Genomic DNA, 23,914 nt, shown 5'->3' with positions numbered 1-23,914 from the left:
CCTCATTCATATTGTTATAATACTTTGCCCTGTGTGTGTGTTTTGATCCAACATAGCTGCTACAGTTTTACTTACTTAGTTTTACTTTAATAAAGTTTAATCTATCCATAAAGGGCTGTGCCAAAATCTGTAAGATGCTATTAGTGAGGGTCACCAGTAATTAATATTATCCACCCTATCATCAGGAGCTGAGGCTGAGTTTCCAGCCGAGAGCCTGTGGCTGTGTACCTAAGACCAGGATTCTTCAGCTCTGTGTGCACTTGTGTACACGTGGCACAACAGAGAAAAATTAAAGCTGCCAGCAGCGTTGCGGGCCCTCGCACACCTTGCGAACTGCAGGGCCAGAGACGTACAACAAACACGTTTACAAGAGAAAGTTCCTGTTGCCGGTGGCGCTATGACTGTATCATCCTATTAGCATATATATCTGTTCAGACTCGGGTCCATAGCAGTACTGTAAGTTTTTGTCTGCATTGCATGAAGTATGTTGGCGGTACTGCAGAAAATGCGATCACAGAGGGGGAAAAAATTAAAAGGGTTTCAATAGGGCTCTCGCACCATTCGGTGCTCGGGCCCTGATTAGTGAGGTTACTTAGGCTGTATAAATGATCCCTCAGACAGAGTCTAACATCATATGTTACTGTATTTTTACCTTCAGACTGCAGTCTGATCAGTACACAGCTGTCAGGATGTTTTCTCTGATCAGGTGGTCTCACAAACAGGTGGCTGAAAGTTGCTCACTCTGTGAAGTCTGTGTCTTTCTGAATTGCATTGATCGTTTATTATCCTTAGTCTCTGGGATGTTGCTGTGCAAAGAATTCTTCTTTTAGTAAAGGATGGTCGGTCCTGTAAATCCTTTGCTAAAGGCGATAATAAGGAAACACTGAATATGAAGATTGCATCAGCTCTTATAATGGGGTAATTCATGGTTATTTCACTGAGATAGGAACCTTCCAAAACAAATTTGACTGTAGCTCATGTCTCCAAATGGATTGTGCAAATGACGACTTCTCACCTTGCGTAATAAAAGCAGCATCCATGCCCTTGCATATGAATTTAAAAGTTTTGAAAAATATAAAATGAATATTTACGTACACATCCTGTCCTCTGTAATACGTGATGTTTGTGCATATATGTTCCCCTCTCTCTCCTTCATCCTCTGTCCTGTCTTCCTGTTCTTCTCCTCTCTCTCTCTCTCTCCTTCATCCTCTCTGTCCTGTCTCCCTCCTCTTCTCCTCCTCTACCTGGCCGACTGTCAGCAGGAAGGTTCTCCTTATGAGCCGGGTCAGCCTGTTAAAGGGAGTTTTTCCTTGCCACTGTGGCTCTTAAGAAGGTTCAGGCTCTGGGTCTTTGTAAAGCACTTTGAGAAAATTCTGATTGTATAATGTGCTGTATAAATAAAACTGAATTGAATTGACATCCTCTCTGTTCCACTGCAGCATCCTCCCACATACTAAAGCTTTGCATATTAGGTTAATTAGGAACTTTAAATTGGCCATAGATGTGAGTGTGAATGGTTGTTTGTTTCTGTGTTAGCTGCGATAGACTAGTGACCTGTCCAGGGTGTACCCCTCCTCCTTGGATGGATCTTCTGCCAGTGACAACATAAACCTTCACAAACACTTTAAATATCTGTTTATGTTTATGTTTATGTTTATGTTTGCTGTGGGTTTTTCTTTGCCAAAGTTAAACCACACAAATTACATTTTAATAATTATGTGACAGCAACACAGTGTGGGAGGTACCAGACACCTTGGAGCACGGCTGTACCTTATTTCCTTAATGTAGCAGTGGACACCAAGACTAACTTATTTGACAGTTTCTGACATTGTTTGATTTACTTCTGTCCAAAATGTCAGTCCATTCAGCTGATAACACACTGCATTACAACCCAGACATGGGCAGTTTAATAGTCTGTAGCAGTGCTGTTGCTATGAGTGTGTGTGTGTGTGTGTGGTGTGTGTGTGTGTGTGTGTGTGTGTGTGTGTGGCAGACTGATGCAGATAGAAGGAGACAGATTCTGTCCTTCACTATAACACTGATGTTGCCCATGTGTGCATGTACACACACTTAACAGGTACCAGTGTCTGTAGTATGGGCCTATGGCTGAGTGGTCTGTCCCAGCACTGGCAGATGGTTTTAATTGACCAGTGCCCTTTTCCTCTTCCCTTCTTTCCTAGATCCCTTCCTACCTTCCGTCCCTCATGCATTATGAATAAAGCCATGCCTCTCTCTAGCCTTGAACTCTAAAGGCCCTCACCAGACAGCCAGGATTTAGTGCTACCCACTGTGACCTGTGTGTGTGTGTGTGTGTGTGTGTGTGTACCCAGAGGATTGTTGAGTCCAGGACCCCACCCTTCTGGCATGACAATGTTTAGGAGCAGTGATTCATAGCAGTGAGATGTTTTATTGTACACATTTTTCTTTTCTATTAGATTTGAACTATTTTACACTTCTTCCACATCTTCCTCGACTGGCCGTCTGGCTTTACTGGTCAAAAAACAGGAGGATGCAAACACAAAACAAAAGGTAGAACCAAAAGGCACAAATAAGGGTCAGCATAAATACATTCATTAACAATATACCACTATATACACACCATTGCTAGTGTATGCCCTCATGTACTATTCATACAGGATTGGTTTTACCTTGAAACCTATTGTGATTTAAATATTCCTTGCCGGTGGTGTAGGTGGCACGTTCAGACGAGATAAGCTATGTTTCATTTGAATTTACTGATGTTAGATGACATAATTGCAAAATCCACAAAATGCTTGTTTCTGTCTGCTCTCGGGTTTTAATTGTGCCCATATTATGGAGCAAGTGTGTGCTTGACAGCGAAAGAACATAGTGGAGCAAAGCTTTTGTCAAGGTAGCAGGTCTCTTTTTTATCTATAGGGATGTAATGTACGGTGGGAAACAATAAAGCTGTGGCTCTTCCTCACTTCTAAAGCTGCTGTAAAAGGATTAACCACCAGTGAGTGGAGCTGCTCTCAGGTTTCCTGTACTGTCTGACTGATGTGGTGGGTAGTTAGTGGGGGAATGTTTATTTTAACAAATCACTGACATGGCAGATTAGAATCACATAATGAGTTTTGCTATTATTACCAATTGTCGGAGGTCCCCGCTCCCCAAGTAAAACTAATCCTGTGCAAATAAGGCATTCCAGTATATCTTGCAGCATAAATTGGTGGTTTGGAGGAAAGTTTACTTCTTCTCTTCCACTCTTTTTCAGCAATCCATCACCCAGTAATGTTTGAATTACCGTCTCAGTATCAAGGAAGGATTGTGATGCAGTTGTCATCAACTGCTGCAGGACTGTTCAAATCAGTAATAAAGCTTTGAGTGCTACAAAAGCGCAAGTTCTTTTAGAGAATTTTGAGGATGCGTAAGACAAGGCTATATCACCCAAAATGCTTAGCTCACATACCAGTACTAGGAAAGACTCTTTTCCGACTCTTTTCTTTTTCTCCAACTCTTTTCCCGACCAAGGATGCATTACCCATGTCTCTTCTTCCTAACCCACCCACTAACTAGGTAACAGTGTCTCACCCTAGCAACACCCTAACAATTTGACACGTGTGTTCCATTACAGGATGGTTGGCCTCCTCTATCTGCGTCTGAGCCTCACTTTTGCTGCCACTGAATTCATGTCCTCCATCCTGCCAAATGGCACCTGTGCTTCTGTTCTGTACCTGGCAAATAGACCTAGCAGACGTACCCTTCCAGTCACATGGTTTCCACTAACCCCAACATGTGCTGGCATCTGAGACAACCTACGCTACATTTTCAGTTTGACAACCATCATTGCCCTAATCTTCCCCAATGTTTCACAGCAAGGTAATTAAATCTGCAGAGAATGTAGAGAATACGATCATGTATATCCGCAGGTCACCTACAACTTCTACTTCTACTACAAATTTGCACAAATAATGTCATATTACCTACAGTGTTCTATGAGGCATTAGTATAAATACCCACAGGTTGCTAAGAGGTCCATCAAGATTTCCCCTTTCACATGCCGAGGCAACTGTCTCAGCCTCAAGTACCAGGTCCCAATAAATCCCATTTCCTCTAAACATATTTGAACCAAATTCAATATACACTCAACAAAAATATAAACGCAACACTTTTGTTTTTGCTCCCATGTTTCATGAGATGATCTAAAGAAGATCTGAGAAGATCTAAACTTCATTCCAGATACACAATATTACCATTCCTCTCATTCATTGTTCACAAATCTGTCTAAATGTGTGATCGTGAGCACTTCTGCTTTGCTGAGATAATCCATCCCACCTCACAGGTGTGCCACATCAAGATGCTGATCTGACATCATGATTAGTGCACAGGTGTACCTTAAACTGCCCACAATAAAAGGCCACCCTGAAATGTGCATTTTGTTTCTGCTTTATTGGCGGTCTGGGGACTCAGAACCAGTCAGTATCTGGTGTGACCACCATTTGCCTCATGCAGTGCAACACATCTTCTTCGCATAGAGTTTATCAGATTGTCTATTTTGGCCTGTGGAATGTTGGTCCACTCCTCTTCAATGGCTGTGCGAAGTTGCTGGATATTAGTGGGAACTGGTGCACGCTGTCGTATACGCAGGTCAAGCACATCCCAAACATGTTCAATGGGTGACATGTCCGGTGAGTATGCTGGCCATGCAAGAACTGGGACATTTTCAGCTTCCAAGAATTGTGTACAGATCCTTGCAACATGGGGCCGTGCATTATCTTGCTGAAACATGAGGTGATGTTCATGGATGTATGGCACAACAATGGGCCTCAGGATCTCATCACTGTATCTCTGTGCATTCAAAATGCCATCAATAAAATGCACCTGTGTTCTTCGTCCATAACAGATGCCTGCCCATACCATGACCCCACCACCACCATGGGCCACTCGATCCACTACATTGACATCAGCAAAGCGCTCACCCACACGATGCCACACACGCTGTCTGCCACCTGCCCTGAACAATGTAAACCGAGATTCATCCGTGAAGAGAACACCTCTCCAACGTGCTAGACGCCATCGAATGTGAGCATTTGCCCACTCAAGTCTGTTACGGCGACGATCTGGAGTCAGGTTAAGGCCCCGATGAGGACGACGAGCATGCAGTTGAGCTTCCCTGAGACGGTTTCTGACAGTTTGTGCAGAAATTGTTTGGTTATGCAAACCAATTGTTTCAGCAGCTGTCTGAGTGGCTGGTCTCAGACGATCTCGGAGGTGAACCTGCTGGATGTGGAGGTCCTGGGCTGGTGTGGTTACTCGTGGTCTGCGGTTGTGAGGCCGGTTGGATGTACTGCCATATTCTCTGAAACGCCTTTGGAGACGGCTTATGGTGGAGAAATGAACATTCAATGCACGAGCAACAGATCTGGTTGACATTCCTGCTGTCAGCATGCCAATTGCACGCTCCCTCAATGCTTGTGGCATCTGTGGCATTTTGCTGTGAGACAAAACTGCACATTTCAGGGTGGCCTTTTATTGTGGGCAGTTTGAGGTACACCTGTGCACTAATCATGATGTCAGATCAGCATCTTGATGTGGCACACCTGTGAGGTGGGATGGATTATCTCAGCAAAGCAGAAGTGCTCACTATCACACATTTAGACAGATTTGTGAACAATGTTTGAGAGGAATGGTAATATTGTGTATCTGGAATGAAGTTTAGATCTTCAAGTCCATCTCATGAAACATGGGAGCAAAAACAAAAGTGTTGCGTTTATATTTTTGTTGAGTGTAGCTGCCATTGCTAATCCTACTGCCACCCTTTCCAAACTCCCACAACTCCTTTAACAATAATCCAGATGAAAGAGCCCTTTCATACATCTTAATCTTATCCAATATTTTGCTAATTTTGCACCCTGTAGTCTCCGCCCCCGAGTCAGAGTCAATGTTGTCCAGAATGCCCCTGTTCTGGCTTAAATTCTGACTTGTGCATTCATCAGCCCTGAATTCCCGTCTGCCTCGAGATGATGAAACAATTCTTTATTAAAGGAAACTGAGGAAAAAAGGGAACATTAATCAGAATAAGTATTACCTCCTGCCCTCTGTATTCTGTATGACTTCAGAACACATTTGACAACTCATTATTTTTATTAAATAATACAGTCATTTATAGCTCTTTCAAGCTACACTTATGCACAGCAGTGCTTAAAGATAAATGCTAATGTAATTTCCTGTGGCTAATGAGTGTGGCTAAATAGCACTATATGCAAACACTTGAGGTTAATGGGAACCTTGTTTTGCAAATATTGGAAAATTGTGACCTGTTGGTGATCTACATGACTAATCAAATGATCAGCAGATTGCTGGATTAAATATACCTCCTTTAATGTTTATTTTAATGTCCTTGCTGTCCTGTAGCAAGTCACTTTTTTTAAAATTAGTCAGCAAGAAGCGTTTTATGACTTTTATCAGTCGAATTGGGTTTGCAGTCAGGACATGGGAGAGAGAATTGTATCCTTAAAATGTATGTGAACCAAATACATTTACTGGACACTGAGTCATCCATTCTGCAGGCCTGAGGCTTTCACATAGCTGATGGGAAAATGTGTGTCTGACAACTTGTTTTCACAATGCCTCTTAGATATCTATAAGTGGTTGTGGCTGTTAGTATGTGTAGCTGTATGTGTCTGTGCACAATCATCTGATATGAGACAGCACACAGAGTGTCTTTGCTGTCTAGGGCCCTTCTGTCCAGGGTAATGTGGGAGTGGGAGTGTGTGCTTGTTCTTGTGTGTGTGTGGTTGGGTGTTTATCTCTGTCGTTATCTGTGACAGATAGTTATGAGCAGACAGACTGACGCTTTCCTAAGTGTTAGCCTTGGGGTGGGGGTGGGGGTGGGGAGAGGGATGTAGTTTTATGTGTGGATGTGAGAGAGAGACAGAAAGAGAGAGGGGAACACATATGAGTAATTGAAATGCTTCCTTTAATCCCTAACTCCAACACTTTGGATTTTCTTTCTTTGGGTTCTCTTGGATGTCTCAACGACATCCATTCTTAAAATCCAATTTTCATCATCTTTCTTTCTGTGAGCAACTGCCTTTAAAATATGAAGCTACCCTTTGTCATATACAGTGATTTTTTTATTGGATTCGAGTGCAGCTTCTGAAGTGATTTGGCTGCGGTACAGAAATGTGGGCATAATTGCATTGTCCATACACTGCAGTGATTTACTGTAGCTCCACATATGGACCAGTAGACAATATAAACTGAGCTCCTGACATAGAATGTAGAATAGAATAGAAGTACTTTATTCATCCCAAGCTGGGAAATTTCACTGTTACAGCAGCAATACACAGGCACTCAGCATACTAAACATAGACCTCTGAAGGTAAAGAGGACAGTATAAACATTATTTACAAGAAAATAGAGGTATAATCCTCTGAAGCCCCTGCACACATTTAAAGCATAGACTGTTTTTGTATCAGTGTTCTCACTGACAGAGCTAGTTACTGACCTAAACACAGAGCGCAATCTATTCCAAACAAAGCTGCCTGATTGATTTACACATCAATTCCTTTGCTGTTTATGTGTGTGTGTGTGTGTGTGTGTGTGTCTATGCTGGGCTGCTGTCTAATTGGACCAAAGGTGGGAATCAATAAAGGCTAAGGTCTCTCATTAGTTCATCTCAATTAGTGTGTGTGTGTGTTAGTCAGAATAGACATAACATGAATTTCACGTCACAGTGATGTCAGAGGATGTGTTAAAGGGAGCCCTGCCTGCTGTTCTATATTTGGAATTGGTTGTGCTCTTTCTGTTGGTCAGGATAAAAACACACACCTGCAGTATATGCATAGCTTTTATTTATTCAATATGAAAATATCCAGCTAAAAACATAAACAACTGGAGCACCACATAACTGGTGTTGACCTGTCATTCTTTTCCCACATCAGTATCTGAATTATGTTGACCTTGTGAAATAGCTCACATACAAAAATACAAAATATATTAATCATTGAAAATAGAAAGAAAAGAGTTAACATAGTGTTTATGATGAGGGGGAGAGCAGAGCGGAAAGGAGGCAGGCATGGAGGAACAGAGCTGGTTTGCCTGACTGATTCAATGAGTTATTTCTCTGCAGGCTAGAGGGACAGGTGGCTGTGTGAGTGTGTGTCCCCATGTCTCGCTGTGTGTGCCTGTAAGAGTACAGAGATACTGGCCAAATGTGATCTTTGATGTTCAAAAGTGTCAATCAGACAGGAAAATTCTCAGGGGAGCATAAAGGTCACAGCACACATAACACATACGTATGATTCTCTGTTGGCTGTACTTTAGTGCACTGCATCACTTCGGGTGCAAAATTAAACTACATTATCATATGTGAGCTGTCCTTGCACAGGCCAATCTGTGAAGAAAAAAAGACCATTAGTACAAAAACAGCCACAATAAGTAATAAAATGGAGCTACCTCGGTGCCTGTTGAGGTGAATAAACCCTATTGATTTATTGGTATCAAACACAACACGCAGGAGGGGCCGGCACAGGGTCGATAAGGGTGCATCTGTATCTCAGTTATGATTTACAGCCTAGCCCATGTGAGTGTGTTTTTGATAACGGATCACTCTTCAGACAGCAAAAAGATCGATGTATTGATGGTGCAATTGAAACCCATTTAAAAGCAGTTTGTATTTTCCTGTATGGACACATAGCATTGTTTGATTGTTGCTGCAGGGTCAACTGGTGCTAATATAAAATGTCAAATATGAAAAGGATGTCTCACGGTAGACATCCTGCCAGCTCCTGACTCCAACTAATAATAACATTTATTTTCTTGTTTTTATATGTACCTATGTCTAAGATTGTATGTTTAAATTCTTCAGTGTTAGCTCTACTGAGCTTCCACCTGAAATGAAATGGGCTTCATAACAAACTTTCCCTACTGTGATCTGCAGATGAAGAGTGCCCATTGTGCCCATTGTGGGTTGAACTCTTCTCATGTTTGTTGCCTCTCAGAAAAGCTCACAAAAATGTTTATAAGGTGTAATTCATAAAACATATGTTAGCCTCTCCAATTATGTTGACACATGATTGTAGCCTGTATGTTGTAATCATAATTGTGCACGATTGTTTCTGGCTGTGTGTGTGTTTGTTTAATGTTCAGTAGTCTTTTGTGCCTGAGCCACTTGGCTAAACCAACACTGAAATAATGACAAGCCTCCTGTCTCCTCTTTTGCTAGCCTGTGTGTGTGTGTGCGCGCACGTATTAATGATCCCCTTGTTAAAGTTTAATGTCTCTGTTCCACTGTTGTCAGGGAGATTTACCACTAAGCCCTATGGGAAATGTCTGACCCACTGCTGCTAGACGGATAACAAACACACACGCCTATGCAGGCACACCCACACACACACACGCAGATATTCACTCACACACATATACACATTTGCATGTGAATGCACAAGACACATTTAGTATTGCATACATTTAGGGAAGCACTGTAAAATAAATATGTTTAAAAGCCTCCAATTCCTGGATTTTAACAACAGCTGCTCAAACTATGAACAGAAGTTCAATGATTTTAAGCATGCCAAAACATTTGTGTACATGATCACACAGCTGAGGTCCTGCTAAGATCATTAGATGTGCAAACAATAACAATACCTTATGTCAATGTTAACTTATGTTGTAGCAGCAAGCATTTAGCTCACAATAGCCTCTGATTTTCCAATTTAGGCGTACAGTGGGTTATTTAAATGACAAGGATAAAAGAAGCTATTGAACTGTTGACGAAAAAAATGGATTAGTTCAGCTGTACAGGGATGCCAGGTTTATTTTACACATAGGTGTTAACTAACTTTATATCTACAACAGCATTGCAACACAATTACTGCTGAAGGGAAAGGATGAAGAGATCAGGGTGTTTGAAATGCAAATGTTACTAGATGGGAGCAGGGAATAAAGGTGGCAGGAAGTGTATTCAGCCTGTCATTAGAGAACAGGTTGAACCTTTTTATTTCCTGGATACTGCTTATAATAGAGGCCACCTCTACTGACATCCTTTTGTAGTGTATCACACCAGACAGCAGAGGAAACTGTACCATACAGCACAATTACATGCAGCTATTCAACATGGCTGCCCTCACTGTGCAGTGTCTGCCACCAGCATAAATAATGGATTTTAATGTTGTGCTCCTCTCTCTTTGATGAATAATATATATTTATGTGTCCATATCTACACCTCTCTACTTCTCTTTCTCTGTCGATTTTTTAGAGATGCCAAAGAGGGAGAAAAGAGAAGCATCTGGTGAACAGTGAATGAAAGGAGGCAAATACACAAGGAGGAGTGAAGGGGGAGAGACACTAACCAATCAGAGGATTTGACCACAGCAAACTAAAAGAGGAGGATGTGAAGATGTCCATGAAAGAGAAGAAATGGAGTCGCGGTTAGACAGAAAATGAGAAGTTAGAAGAAGGACACACAAAGGCCTGATAAAGAAGGACAGAGGCTGTGGAAAGGTCGGAGGGGAAAACAAGGACTCAGGACTGAGGGAAGAAAAAACATCTGGATGCTGCCAGCAGGGCATCCCCCATCTGAAGATGGCCTCTAACTTCAATGACATCGTCAAGCAGGGCTATGTACGAATGCGCAGCCGCAAACTGGGGGTGAGTGTTGTTTTATCACAGTGCAGCATTAGTTAAACTTTGTAGGTCAAATGAATACGTACTAACATTGTACTGATATGATTCACTGACTAATTACAAGTTTGATACAGTCTTTAAACAAGGCTGGATGCATCGTTTTTCAGCAGCTTTTTTTAAAGACGTATGTTTTGTATGAGATTTTGTTAAACAAACTGAATTAATCCAAAGCCTGTGCCTTGAGCTGCGTGAACTGCACGGGGAATGCTAATATTAGCGAGCGTGAGTCACATTCAAATGGCAGTGGAACTCAACTTTGCATGACTCATATTAAGGAAGCGAATACAAATCAACTTGAGTCAGGTTGTGTTCTGCAGCTCGCTTCAAATAATGGTCTCCTCCGCTGCTGCTGCTCAGCTCTCTGAGGGGACTCTGAATTCCCACTGCAGCGTGAACTCAATGGAGGATATTACCAAAAAAAGTTTTTGCTCAGTTAATGGCTTATGCATAAGGAGACATGCCCTGTAGGGAATTATGTTGTTGAGTTTGACTTACAGTGACCTTCTGATTTATTCTTGAAGTTTTGTGCCTTGTGTGCAAAAGTAAGAAAGACTAACTGCTCTGTCTGGCTGATAGTTACATCATTGAAAAATGCCTGAAGCATTGAATCCACAGTCGGGTCTGCCGTCTCAGCAATGGCATAGTTGTGGCTGTGTTAGGTGGACTGTGTGTCCAAAACATTGACCATCACTACACTTTGTATTCAGCTACTGCATGGAATGCTTTGCTTGCTGTTTTACAGTTTAATAATATAAATATGTTTGGGCCTGATGACATCATGATGGCAAACACACATGGTGATGGCACATATTTTACATGTAAAAAAAATCCCACGGCACATCTAGGTTTAAATGGTTTAAGCTCAGCTTAAATATAATATGAGGTTGACAATCCAGTCCTGTTAAACGATCATTCATTATGTTTTTCCAGCTGCATAATGACACATGGTTTACATGTATCCTTTCCAGCTGGATCTCAGATGTTGGGGGGGCGGGACTTGTTGCCATGGAAGGCAAAAATAGGGGCAGCAGAAAGGGAACGTTTTATCTGTTTAATGTGCGTTTTTGCAACCCTAAACATGATCCTTACCTGACCTTTAATGACCAGTCATAATCCTAAAAGTCCACCAGATATCAGCGGCATCATCATACTTAAATTCTGTAATCACTTCTGTAATAAATAGTTCCATTGTTCGTACTGTAAGTGCTTCATTCCTGTTCTGGAAGTAAATTGCCTCTGGGTTCCTCAGGGATTTGCAGGATTAATGCAGCATCACTGGTATCAGCCTCATTGTTTACTGTTGTCTCCTTTATCACATGTACCGGTACACCGTTTAAATATCTCTCCAGCTGTTTGGTGGATTGATATAAATTTCATGTCAGGATAATAACTGGTAAATGTCTTAGAAAAAATTAGGTTTGTGTTAAATCAGTCTCTTTTACAACCTTTAACCACATTTTATGAGGCAGAATTGTCCCCGCATCATCTGCCTTTTTGGTCACAGAGGTGGTGACTTCTCCACAACATAGTGACATACAGTATACAATGTAGCTACGACTATAGGTTAGTGCCAGATATGTATGCATGCATAGTATGTATCCCGTGCTTTGTGTTTGTGGAACAGACTTTAACAGGATGGAGTGTCAGTGCAGATTATTTCTCAGCTCAGGGCTTGTGAAGGCAGAGCTCTTCTCTGTGGTTTGCTGCTGTGTCCTCTCCAGGCTTAGCTTAGTTTGAGCTGTACAACATTTTTTTGCTGAGATTCTGAGCATGATTTTTTTTTCTGCTTTCAGTTACATGCTTAAAGGGATGGAGGCCAGAGATCTGCCTTCTTTTGTTCTCTTTCCTCTTTCTGTCTGGGAGTTTCTCAGATAGCACTAACCACAGACACACACTCATACATAAAGTGCATTTTTTATTTTAAGTGCTTCATAACCCGTTGCATATACGTTTATTTTTACTTAGACATTTGTACTATTTTGTTAGATTTATACACTCTTGCCCATAAAGTTGGGCACTTCACAAGAAGTTTTACTCATGCTATTACCTATTTGAGATTAAACTGCTCCAAAACTGTTTTTCTTTTATGGTTCCTATTTTTGGTCTTGAACTGCTTCCTTTTCTTTTTCTGTTTTTATCTTTGTCCCACTGGCCCTGCCATCTAATTGCTGGATGTCTTTTTTTTCACCCTCTGTGGTTTTCTGCCCACAGCGCTGATGCTTTCCTTTCTCATTGTCTGTATCATTCACTAGCATTCCTTTTATGACACTTTTTCTATTTTTGCACATTTAAATTTGCAGTCATCTACGCCAGTTTACTGTATTAGTAAATTAAAATTAAATAAATTAGTAAATATTAAAAAGTATTCCTGTTCACGAAAAAGGAACAGTTTGTATCATTGTGCATAAAACAACTGATTCAAAATTATGTAACTATTTCACATTACATATTGAGATGGGGCTGGTAATTCTGACTGTTGTGACTTAGGCCTTCAACTCATTGTTAATGTATGTGTATGTGCAGCACCTCTCCATATATTTTGGATATTACACCTTATTAGAAAAGCTGTTTCAGGTACCTTAAGAAACACATTTGTTGCCACATATTGCTCTCCAGCAACTCCTGAGAAAAACTGTCTCTGATCCTCATCGCTTACTTCTGCTTCTACTTCACTGAAACATGCTGCTCCTACAGGCTGATTGATTAAATAAAAACAAATGGTGGGCCATAAAACCAAGACAAGCGATAATTCACCATTGCACATGGTTAGTTTATCCATTGTTAATACTAGCTTTGGATATGTTCAAGTTGAGTTGAGGATGGCATTAATAAAGTCTTCAGAAGATTTGTCTTAGTGAAACTTTTAGAGGGCAATTTTACTCAGTCAGTTAACAGTAAAAACCCAAGGGAAAGACAGAGGAGGAGAGGAAGACAGCGAGAGAAGGCCATGAATACAAGGAGAGGTAAAAAGCGGGTTATCCGAGTTAGTCTGTGTATCCTCAGGATAGAGAGGACTTGCACAGCTGAGGTCTTCCTCAAGGCTAAGTAGATAGACTATCTAAGTCATGCTTAATTTATCTCAACCGGGACAACAAAGCCAGAGGAAAAAGATACACTGCTGACTTAAACTAACCTTGGTTTTGTATGAGCACTGATGTTTCCATGCAACCATCTGTTCTTTGTTTCCTGCTGTAGCTTTTCCACAGTGCCCAGAGCATATTTAGCAGCTGTATTGATGAGCTTGATATTGATCAGCCTGTAGGTGAGGAACAAATACCCCACACCCCTTTCACAGACAGCCTCCTTCTGATCCAGCATTAAGTCAATAGGTTGAAAAGCATATGTGAGATATGCTTTCCCATCAGTTCATTAACTTTGCTTTTGATGAAGTAAATGTGTGCCCCACATACTCCACCAAGTATTGTAAAATACATTTTTAACCTTTCATAAGCATGCATGGACATGGATGCATTCTAAGCACACATAGAATTAGTATGCATGTTTTGTGCTGTAGTAAATGTGATGCTGAAGTAATTTATGCACATCATAGCAAGTAACAGCACGATCTGGAAAAATGACAATGGTTCTACCTCACCAAGGTTTCAGACTATAGGTATTTGGACAGTCATGCAGATAATAAGACCACATAAATGCACATAATAAGAGTTTGGTAGAGATTATGTACTTCAATTGGACATTTAGAATACCGTTAATCAATACTACATCAAAATACCAAGTAAAGAGTTAGCTAGTTTGGATACTTAGGTAATACTTTGAAGCTTGACTAAAGATTTGTTAGCCAGCTGTGTTCTTTTTACTGTTTTAGTCTGAACCTGCCAAGCAGTTTATATGTGTAAACCTAACCAAGAGGTTTTAATGACTAAACTGCTTTATTGACCCAGCTGTTCAAACTTGCCTGTATGTTAAAAAGCTGTTCACTGATGCTCATACTGGCCAGCCAAATGTTGGAATAAAAATAATTGTGTGAAGTGACTTTGTATGGGTTTTCACCTGAAACACCCAGATGATCACTCACAGTCAGTATGCTGGTAGCTGTTAGCACTGACCTCGCTTCAGACAAAAGTCGGTAGTCCGGCAAAAGTCATGGCCATAAACAGGCTATTACTGAGCCGTAGTTTGTGAAAGGAATTATGCTAACATTCATCCAGATGTGGTAGGACTGCAGCAGAGGTGGCAGATCCTGTGCTTAAAGCTGATTGCCTTGATAAAAAAATAGACACCATGTGACTGGTGTTCTTTGTTCTGTACTCCTCGATGTGCTCCCCTTCAATTCTCTGCTGCAGGTGATCGAGCACACCTGTTTCCACTCGCCCTTCAGAGCAAAGAGACACAGTCTCTGGAATCTATCCCAGCTTGGTTTGAACATATACAGACACTTGCTGAGCTTTTGAAGAAGCAACTTCATTTTTACACATGTTATACCTTATGGAAACAGAAACATTTAAGTAGTGAAATAACTTTTAATGGCCCAACAAACAATTTTTTTTGAATTTAAACAAAAATGTGCATACATTTGGGCACCCTTGTAATCACAATCGTTTCAAGACCTGTAGGGAGTTGTTGATGACAGGTTGAAGCACACAAGCACATGCTTTGTTTGGCTTGTTAGATCTTCAGTTACAAAGACAGGTGGAATCAATCAGGAAAAAGACTGTTTAACATAAGTAACTGCTGGCTGTGCTTGACCTAGGTTCTTTCTTTGAGAGTGGAAACATGAGGACCTCTAAACAGCTCTCCACTGACCTAAAACTAAGATAATACATTATTATGAATTAGGAGAAGTGTACCAGAAATGATCTGGAAGGTTTGGACTGTCTGTCTCCACTGTCAGAAATGTAGTGTAGGAATGGAACGCCACAGGAACAGTCACTGTGAAGGAAAGGTGTGATTAGCTGAAACAAATACAGGAGAGGCACAGGTGAAGGATGGTTAGAATGGTCACAGACCAGCCACAGACCACCTCCACAGAACTACAAGAACATCTGGCTGCTGATGGTGTAGTTGTTAATCGTTCCACAATCCAGCCTACTTTGCACCAAGTTCATTGGAAGGGTGATGTACAAAAAGCCTTTCCTGAGTGTTCATCACAAAAAGGGTCACCTGAGGTATGCAAAAGCACATCTTATTTGGTCACAACCAGAGGAGGCATGTATGGTGGAAAACACACACTGAACTCCATGAGAGGAACTTATTGCCATTTAGTGGGGGTCCATCATGTTCTGGGGCTGTGTGGCTAGCACAGGTACTGGAAACCTTGTTAAAGTTGAGGGCCACATGAATTCCTCTCAGCAATAGCAGAATGTTGACAAGAATGTTCAAGAGGCAGTCTTAAAGTTGAAGCCACCTCAGGGTCGGATGTTTCAGCAGGACAATGGTCCTAATCACTGTTCAAAGTCCACCAAGGAATTCGTGCAGAAGTACAGTACAATGTTCTGGAATGGCCATCCCAGTCCCCAGACCTTATGCACAGAAGTCAAGAAACCTGACTGAAATGGAGCTGTTTTGTATAGAGGAATGGGCCAAAAAAACACCTGCCAGACTTCAGGGACTGTCTGTGGCTATACAAGGCGTCTACAGGCTGTTATAGCAGCAAAAAGAAGCTCTACTAAATATTAATGGAACTATTTATTAATTCCATTAATTATTAATTATTTATTATTAAAAACATTTATTTAACATTCAGCAGCAGCGAAGAAGAGATGGTTAGTGTGTGAGTGTTGTGCTCAAATAAAATGTGATTAATTGAAAAGGACTGCAATATAGTTAAAGGTAGGGTAGGAGATTTCATTCTGATGCACTTTTTGTTAAATTAGTGTAACTTCTCTTTACAATCCAATAGCAACCAATTAGTTCGGCAGTTTTGCTTTAAAACGTAGATTATCATCTGTGGAAGGTATAAAACGCTAAAAACATCAGCCAATCCTACGAGGTGCACCTGCGAGGAGTATTGGCTGGTTGTCACTCTCTTCCTGCTCTGTGCACCAGAGAGGTACGTGCATGATGGCCGAAGTCACAGACTGGTTGGGAGGCGTGGCTTCGGGGTGAGCTCCGAGAGAAAGGTGTTTACTTTCAAAATCTGGCTGACTCTCACTGAGTTTTCAAAATCTCCTACCCTACCTTTAACCATGTAAATGTGTAAACTAAAGTGGTCTCCTTACCTACATGATCTTCAAGTGTTTACTAACATTTTTGCAGTAGTTACACTAAAGTTTATGCTTACCATACCCACATTTTTCTCTAAACTTGCTATGTGGCTACTTTTTTGTTTTTGCTACTTTGTCAGCACAATTCATTGTTTAAGCTAGGATGTCTTACCTTTTTACCCTTGTTTATTGTTAATGTCATAGTCATTTCTGTAGAGTGTCTATTATTTGTGAAAAGAAGTAAAATACAGTGTCATCAGCATAACCAACACAACCCCCCCTCCCCAACATTTCATCGCCCTCTTTGTCTTCATCTTCTCTTTCCCTGTACGTTTTCACCACCCTGTATTTGAAGTAATGAGGTCTCAGCTTTGTGGAGTGCTAAGTGAAGTTAAATAGATGAGACAGAGGAGAGGTGGGAAGAATAAGGAAGATACAAGTGGTAATTGCTCCCGCTAAAGATGAAACTGTTGGGAGTTGCTGTGCTTCCAAAGGGAGTTTGCTCAATTGAAAGCAAAAGAAAGTGATGTTGTTACGCAGGCATAGTGTTAGTGTAACCTTGCTGTGTCGGCAGGACATGAATATGACATGAAACACTGACTGTAGTTAGCATATTCAAAAAGACGTATTATCATCTAAAAAAAATAACGGCATGTTAAACACTGTCAGTAAAGCAGAGTAAAAAACAATACAGTTTCATTTGCACATTTCCAAACATGTTGGCTATAGCGCCATCTATTCCTAGTGGAGATGGTCATGCCACAAAGCAAGCAACGGCGCACTCTGTTGTCAGCAGTCAGGATGGAGAATGTATTCTTAATTTATTAGCATTGGCCACAGGCATCTAGGCTAGAGAAAGTAAATCCTAACAGATCTATGTGCTGCTGCTAATTTGCGGAGGAAGCTGCATCAGCTTGTTGATACACCAGGTAAACAGTGCGACTCAAAGCCCATCCCCTCTAAACCCACAGTGGTTGCTGAAAATATTAGCATTACGGAGGGTTCTTTCATTTCAGCACCAATTGCCAACAGTCTACCCTTAAGAAACAAAGCATGAAAGTGGACAATCTTTCCCAGGCATTGAGGGAATATTATTTTTCACTCCAAGAATGTGATGTATGTGCCCCGAATAATATATGTAAAAAGATGTATCTGGAGTGACTCAAATGCATTCCCTTTAGCCATTTATAAGGCAGGATATCAGCATATCCTCCTAGTTTTTTTTTTAATAAATCCATTATAAAGCCTGCTTCAAATCTAGCAAAACCCTGTCTATGACTTGAAAATGTCCCCAGGCAAGCTCCTGAGTTGCCATCTGCTTCTGCTACCTAAATAGGAGCATCAGCTGAATATCAGATTATGTAAGAAATAAAAATCATTTTTATGGATCCATGTCCAGCAGTGTGAGAGGGGTGTTGCTGAAATCATCAAGCTCTGTTAACCTCACATGTATCTGTTGTAATTGTATCCTTTTAGAGTGCACACAGGTGGGTAGACATTTATATTCCAGGCTTGTTCAATAAAGATTGGGCCTCCATCCTTTGAGTGTGTAAGCTTTTGTAAACAACTGGGAGGCTAAAGGAGAGGCCTGGACAAGTTTTGCATATGAATGTTGGCTGTCCCTGTACAGCAAAACACTGTTTGGTCGATGGCATTGTTTTGCAGAGGTTAATTGGATGGCCTAGAGAGCTCAACACACACCAAAATAGAAAACAGTTGTAGACAGACGAAAAGAGATATGCAAACAATGAAAACATATATCATCACACACATTACAATAATACGGAGGGCTGACTTTAATCTCAGAATTGATTTCAGTGGCCCTAATCCTCTTCCATACAATAACATGTTGTAAGTTGTTAAAAACTTCAACAGCCCTTCTGTATGAATTGTCACTAAAGGTACCGAAGTGTGAACTTATTGAAATACACACCATATAGATAATCTGCATTTAGACAGTTAAACTCTCAAAAACAACTAATGCTGCAGTTCCAGAAATTAATGGCAAAATATGTCACCTGGATTGCAGCATTATGCTTCTTTATGATCATCAGTGGTGTTTTCACAGATGTGAAAGTTACCTTTCACAAGTTAAAATTAACACGCCAAGTGCAGTAATCCCCCTCCACTAATTTCCACTTTACATGGATGCCTCCATTCTCTGACTTGTGTTTTGTGTACATAACTTATTGTAATTCTCTGAAGCTTTAATATATTATATAATATTTTGCACTAAATATGATTAAATCTGTTCTTCTTTAAATCTGTTAAATCTAAATTTTAAATGACTGTCTTACCTGGGGACTTCCGCTTATGTTATGGCTGAGATAGACCTAAGAAAATTACCCAATAATTTATGGATAAATTCAGTAACCTTGTGCTCAGTCGATAAAAGACAACTGTCCAACTGTTACTAGAAGCTAGTTTTCATTGATTTTGTTCATTGTTGTCCACTAATATTTAGTATTATCAAATATTGTAAAGAAATATAAGTGTGGGATTTTTAATGTGTAAAAAATACATGTAAAAGTGTCTTTAAGAACATTATATTTGGAATGTTAATGTCATTGTTGCAAGTCATGTAAGCATTTTTAAAGCTGAGCTGCTCTGGAGTTCAGTCTTGTTAGAGCTTGCACTGCATGCACCTAATGTTAGCCCACAGCTAATGATCAGTTGTGTTGTGCCTTCTAGCACTGTTCAGAACTTCTGTGTGTGTGTTGTGTCAATGGCAGGGAAATAATGGGATCATTGTTTGTGGATGCTCTCATTCATCAAGATCATGTTATGTCCAAGAGTTTAAATCCATAAGTGCATAATGTTCTTGGTTCCCTCCTTAGCATTCCGTGAGAGTCTTTGCAGCAGTGATTTTTTTTCCTTCCTGCCGCGACTTTTACAGTTGCTGTGTGCAGCCTCTGTGCATTGTTGTTCTAACGTCGGTCTGCTGCTTCAGGCTAGGTGCTTCCCTCTGTTGCCAATGGCGCGCTTTGCCGCCTCTGGCCTGGAGGGGTATAGCAACACTAAGATTTGCTCTCGTATGTGTTTGATGATGTGTTGATTTTACCTGCCTGTCCTGATTGATTCACTCCGTGATGCATATTTGGTTATGTTGGCTACTGCAGGAAGTTTTTACTTGTGTGATCACAGTGTGATGGCTTCAGAGATGGATAGTGACAACTGGAGGGACTGTCCTGGAAGAGGCTCTTCTGCCTGTTCAGGATCTGCCCCTACCCTGCAAGGTGAGGGGAGAGTCTGCGAAGAAGCAGGAACTGGGTCAGGTCTATGATCCCAGAGTGGACCTCTTGCAGCAGCAACTTCATAACATGCGTAAGACCATAGATGTCACGGCAGCAGCCCAGCAGAGGCTACTGGAGAGACAGGCACCCCTGCCTGCACATTCTCACCCTGATGCTGTCTCTTTGGCAGCATCAGGTAATGTGGATAAGTTCTGGCTCCTCCTCTGTCCTGCTGGATGGCTGTAGAGGAGACCACGTTGTGTCTCTGGGTGGCTTCCCTGAGGATGGACCCTCTACTGCCCAAGGCGGCCGCGGCTGGGGGACTCCCTGCTCCTCCAGCTCCCCCAGGGCCTCTGCACTGGATCATGGTTCTGGCCGTCAGGGGCGGATGCTGTTGCCCGTGTATACTGATCTAGTTTGCCACCTCCAAGAGTCCTGGGAAACCACGGGAGGCCTCAGCCCCCCGCTAAGCACTCGGTGCCCTGCATGGAGAGGCAGAGCATGGGTTGGATGGGACCTCAGAGGTTGGTCCTACATTTGCACTCCTGGCCAGGATGCCCCCTCAGACAGGGTGGCTCGTCACCCAAATGAGAAGTGCAGGGCCACAGATGGTTTGGTGGTGTCGCTATATCCTCTAGGCTTCTGCGGGTCTATCTGGAGGGCCTGATTTAAGATCTGGACTGAAAGAGCCCCACTGATCTGCCCTCTTAAATGTCCACGGTTGTGGATACTGCGATTCAAGGGGCTGGCGCACAGACCAAAGCCCTTGGTAACTCCTGGCTCAGCACACCATGGCTAGCACCAGCTGAGGCAGCAGTGGACGAAGCTCAGAAAGTGAGACTCCGTACTAGTCTATGCTTTACCAGCGGCCTTCTGGGGTTATTCCTTGAGCAGCCCCAGACAGGCGATTGAGTCTCTGGAGGTCCCCTGTGACAAAACAGGGCCCCCCCTTGGGATACCCACAGGGGCAGGCAGGGGGGTTAAACCCCATCAGCATTCCTGACAATCCTTGTTGCCTGCCTTTCCAGCACCCATCTCAGGACTTGGTGCCAGTGCACCTCATGTCCTCGGGTGCTGACAACACTGGAGTGCAGGTATTGCCTGCAGTTTAGGCTTTGCACTCCACGCTTTTGAGCTGTCTTGCAGACAAGAGTGGGGAACAGTTCTCATTTGACTGTGCTAGCCAACGAAATCTCTGCCTTGCTGTCCAAGGGGGCAATACGCCCTCTGGCTCCAGAGGAGGTGGAGCAGGGGTTCTATTCCCCCTTGTTCCAAAATGTACTGAAGAAAGCTTCTCAAGGTGCTCTGTTTTCAGATGCTCAGGCTGAGTATTTTGTTTCAGGCTGTGTGAGCATGCGACTGGTTCACAACTGTGGACCTTCGTGATGCTTACTTTCACATAGCCATTCACCCAGATCATTGCCGCTACCTGCGGTTCGCATTTCAGGAAATGGCTTACGAGTACAGGGTGCTTCTGTTTGGCCTGTCCCTGTCACCACGGAGTGCATGGACGCTGCGCTTGCTCCTCTTCGGAGGAGGGGCATCCGAGTACTCAATTATCTGGACGATTGGCTAGTGTGTGCTCCATCTCACGGCCTGGCCCGCAGGCACACCACAGCGGTGTCGGGCTGCACTTGAAGGCACAGAAGAGCTACTTGACGCCATGCAGGTCGGTCAAGTATTTGGGGCTTTGCCTGAACTTAGACCTCATGAGGGTATGTCTTACCCACAAGAGGGTTTATGCCATCAGGGGCTGCATAGCACCTTGTCTCTCCCAGCACACTGCGACAGCCTGGTAGTGCCAGAGGCTGTTGGGTCTCCCCGCCACAGCAGCCCAAGCAGTGCCTCTGGGCCTACTGCACATGCGCCCTCTTCAGCACTGGTTTCTGAGGCAGAAGCTCTCCCTGCCAAAAGAGGGACTGAAGCACCTTGCTCTGTCTCGCAGGTGTTTCAAGGTCCTTGTGTGGTGGGGTCCACCAAAGTCTTGGAGGGAGTTCCCCTAGGCCTGGGAGGGTCCAGGGTGATGTTGATAACGGCCTTCGGGGGGCCCCGTGGCCTTCGGGGTCCGGTGCACTCCACTTGGAACATCAACCGCCTCAAGATAGAAGCGGTGTATTTTGCCTTAAGCCACTTCCCGCCAGCTTTACGGGGCAGGAAGATCATGGTGAGGACAGACAGCACTGCGGTGGTGTCTTACATCAACCATCAAAGCGGTCTGAGGTCACTTGTGCGCTTGGTTGAAGGGAATGTCTCTGAGGGCCTTCTGTCTCTCAGGCACCATGTATGCAGCAACAGACCTGTTGTCAAGGATGGACCCTCATCCTGGTGAATGGCACTTACATCCACAGGTGGTTCACCAGGTCTGGTGCAGCTTCGGTGGATCTCTTTGCCACGGCGGACAACGCACATTGTCCTCTGTGTTCCTCAATGCACGGCTTACAGGGACCGTTGGGGACCGACGCACTGAGCCTTCCATGGCCTGAGGTGCTGCTGTATGCCTTCTCTCCACTTGTTGATAAGGATTCTCAGTCATCCAGGTCATAATACATAGGGAAGATTGAGATTGGTGTCTGGACTTCATCAGTTCTACTTCCTCTGCTTCCAGCCTTTCTCCACAGGGTAAGGCTGTTGCAGGCCTGTGTGCTCTTGGTGGCCCCGAAATGGCCGCAGAGGCCTTGGATGGCCTAGCTCCAGGAGTTGGCAGCTTCCCACCAGGCCAGACTTGTTGTCGCAAGAGCAAGGCGGGGTGTGGCACCCTCGGCCAGAGTCCCTGAGCCTTCATGTGTGGCCCTTGAACGGCGCTGATGGCATGATCTTGGGCTGGGTAATAATGTGGTGGACAGCATACAGGCTTTACGGGCTCCCTCCACTCAGTGCCTGTATGCCTTTAGGTGGAGGGCGTTTGAGTGGTGTTCTGAGAGGACGGTGGATCCCTTATCCTGTTGCATGATTATGATACTGTCCTTCCTTCAGCATCTATTAAGCCAGGGACAGTTGGAGTCCCCTATTAAGGGGATCTTGCTGCTATTTCTACTGCTCATGGCAGGTGTGATGGCTTGACTCCTTGCCACACAGAGGTGTGAGGAGGCAGCGCCCAAGAAAGGGGATGTTGCTCCCTTCCTGGGATCTTTGAACGGTCCTCAGAGTGCTCTGCTTGCCTCCATTTGAACCTCCGTCTGGTCTGGACTTTCGCCTTCTCAGCCTGAGGACTATTTTTGTGGTTGCCATCGCTTCAGCTAAGCATGTGAGTGAGCTGGCTGCCCTCTCAGTAGGTACTGGTCTGCCTGCAGTTTGGTGAAAATGACAGGGTGGTTCATTTGGTGCCTTTCCAGCCAAATATGTTGTCTCCCAACTTTGTCACTGGACCCCTGGTGTTGGAGTTGTTTTATCCTCCGCCACACAAAACGGGAGAGGATGACAGACTTCATTGTTTGTGTCCTGTGAGGGCTCTTAGGTCATATGTAGAGCGCATTCAGTCCCATCCACCAACCAACAATCTGTTTGTGTCTTATGGTGATGCCACAGTGGGCAGGCCTGTAATGAAACATCGTCTTGCCCATTGGATGGTTGACCTCTTTGCACTGGCCTATATGCACAGGCGGGGCAACCTCCCCTATCACGAGTGGTCGCCCACTCTACACAGGGATGGCTGCATCATGGGCACTGTTTAGAGGTGCGTCACTGGAAGAGGTGTGTGACACTGCCGGTTGGGCATCCTCCTCAATCTTTACCAGGTTTTATAGGCTAAACCTGCCTGTATTCACCATCCCCTCAGCTGTTCTCGGAGCTGTGATGGATGGGTGAGTTTTGTCAAAGTCAGCTTTATTGTCAAAACTGCTATATGTGCTGGATATAGAGAATTTGTTT

At 43.1% G+C, this 23,914-nt stretch overlaps 1 protein-coding gene across 1 annotated transcript in view; it reads left to right on the top strand.

The window, feature by feature from the left end:
* dok4 (docking protein 4) overlaps positions 1–23,914 on the top strand; it is a 51,152-nt gene that overhangs the window by 14,105 nt on the left and 13,133 nt on the right. Inside the window, exon 3 of the mRNA XM_028401858.1 lies at positions 10,223–10,614. Within this exon, the coding sequence (XP_028257659.1) occupies positions 10,549–10,614 (66 nt within the window). The 5' untranslated portion in view covers positions 10,223–10,548. The remainder of the gene's footprint in view (positions 1–10,222; positions 10,615–23,914) is intronic.

This window comes from Parambassis ranga, chromosome 3, assembly GCF_900634625.1.
Source record: "Parambassis ranga chromosome 3, fParRan2.1, whole genome shotgun sequence".
NCBI classification, from domain to species: domain Eukaryota; kingdom Metazoa; phylum Chordata; class Actinopteri; family Ambassidae; genus Parambassis; species Parambassis ranga.
The sequence above is the reverse complement of the archived record's forward strand: the minus strand, read 5'-3'. Positions and strand labels throughout refer to the sequence as shown.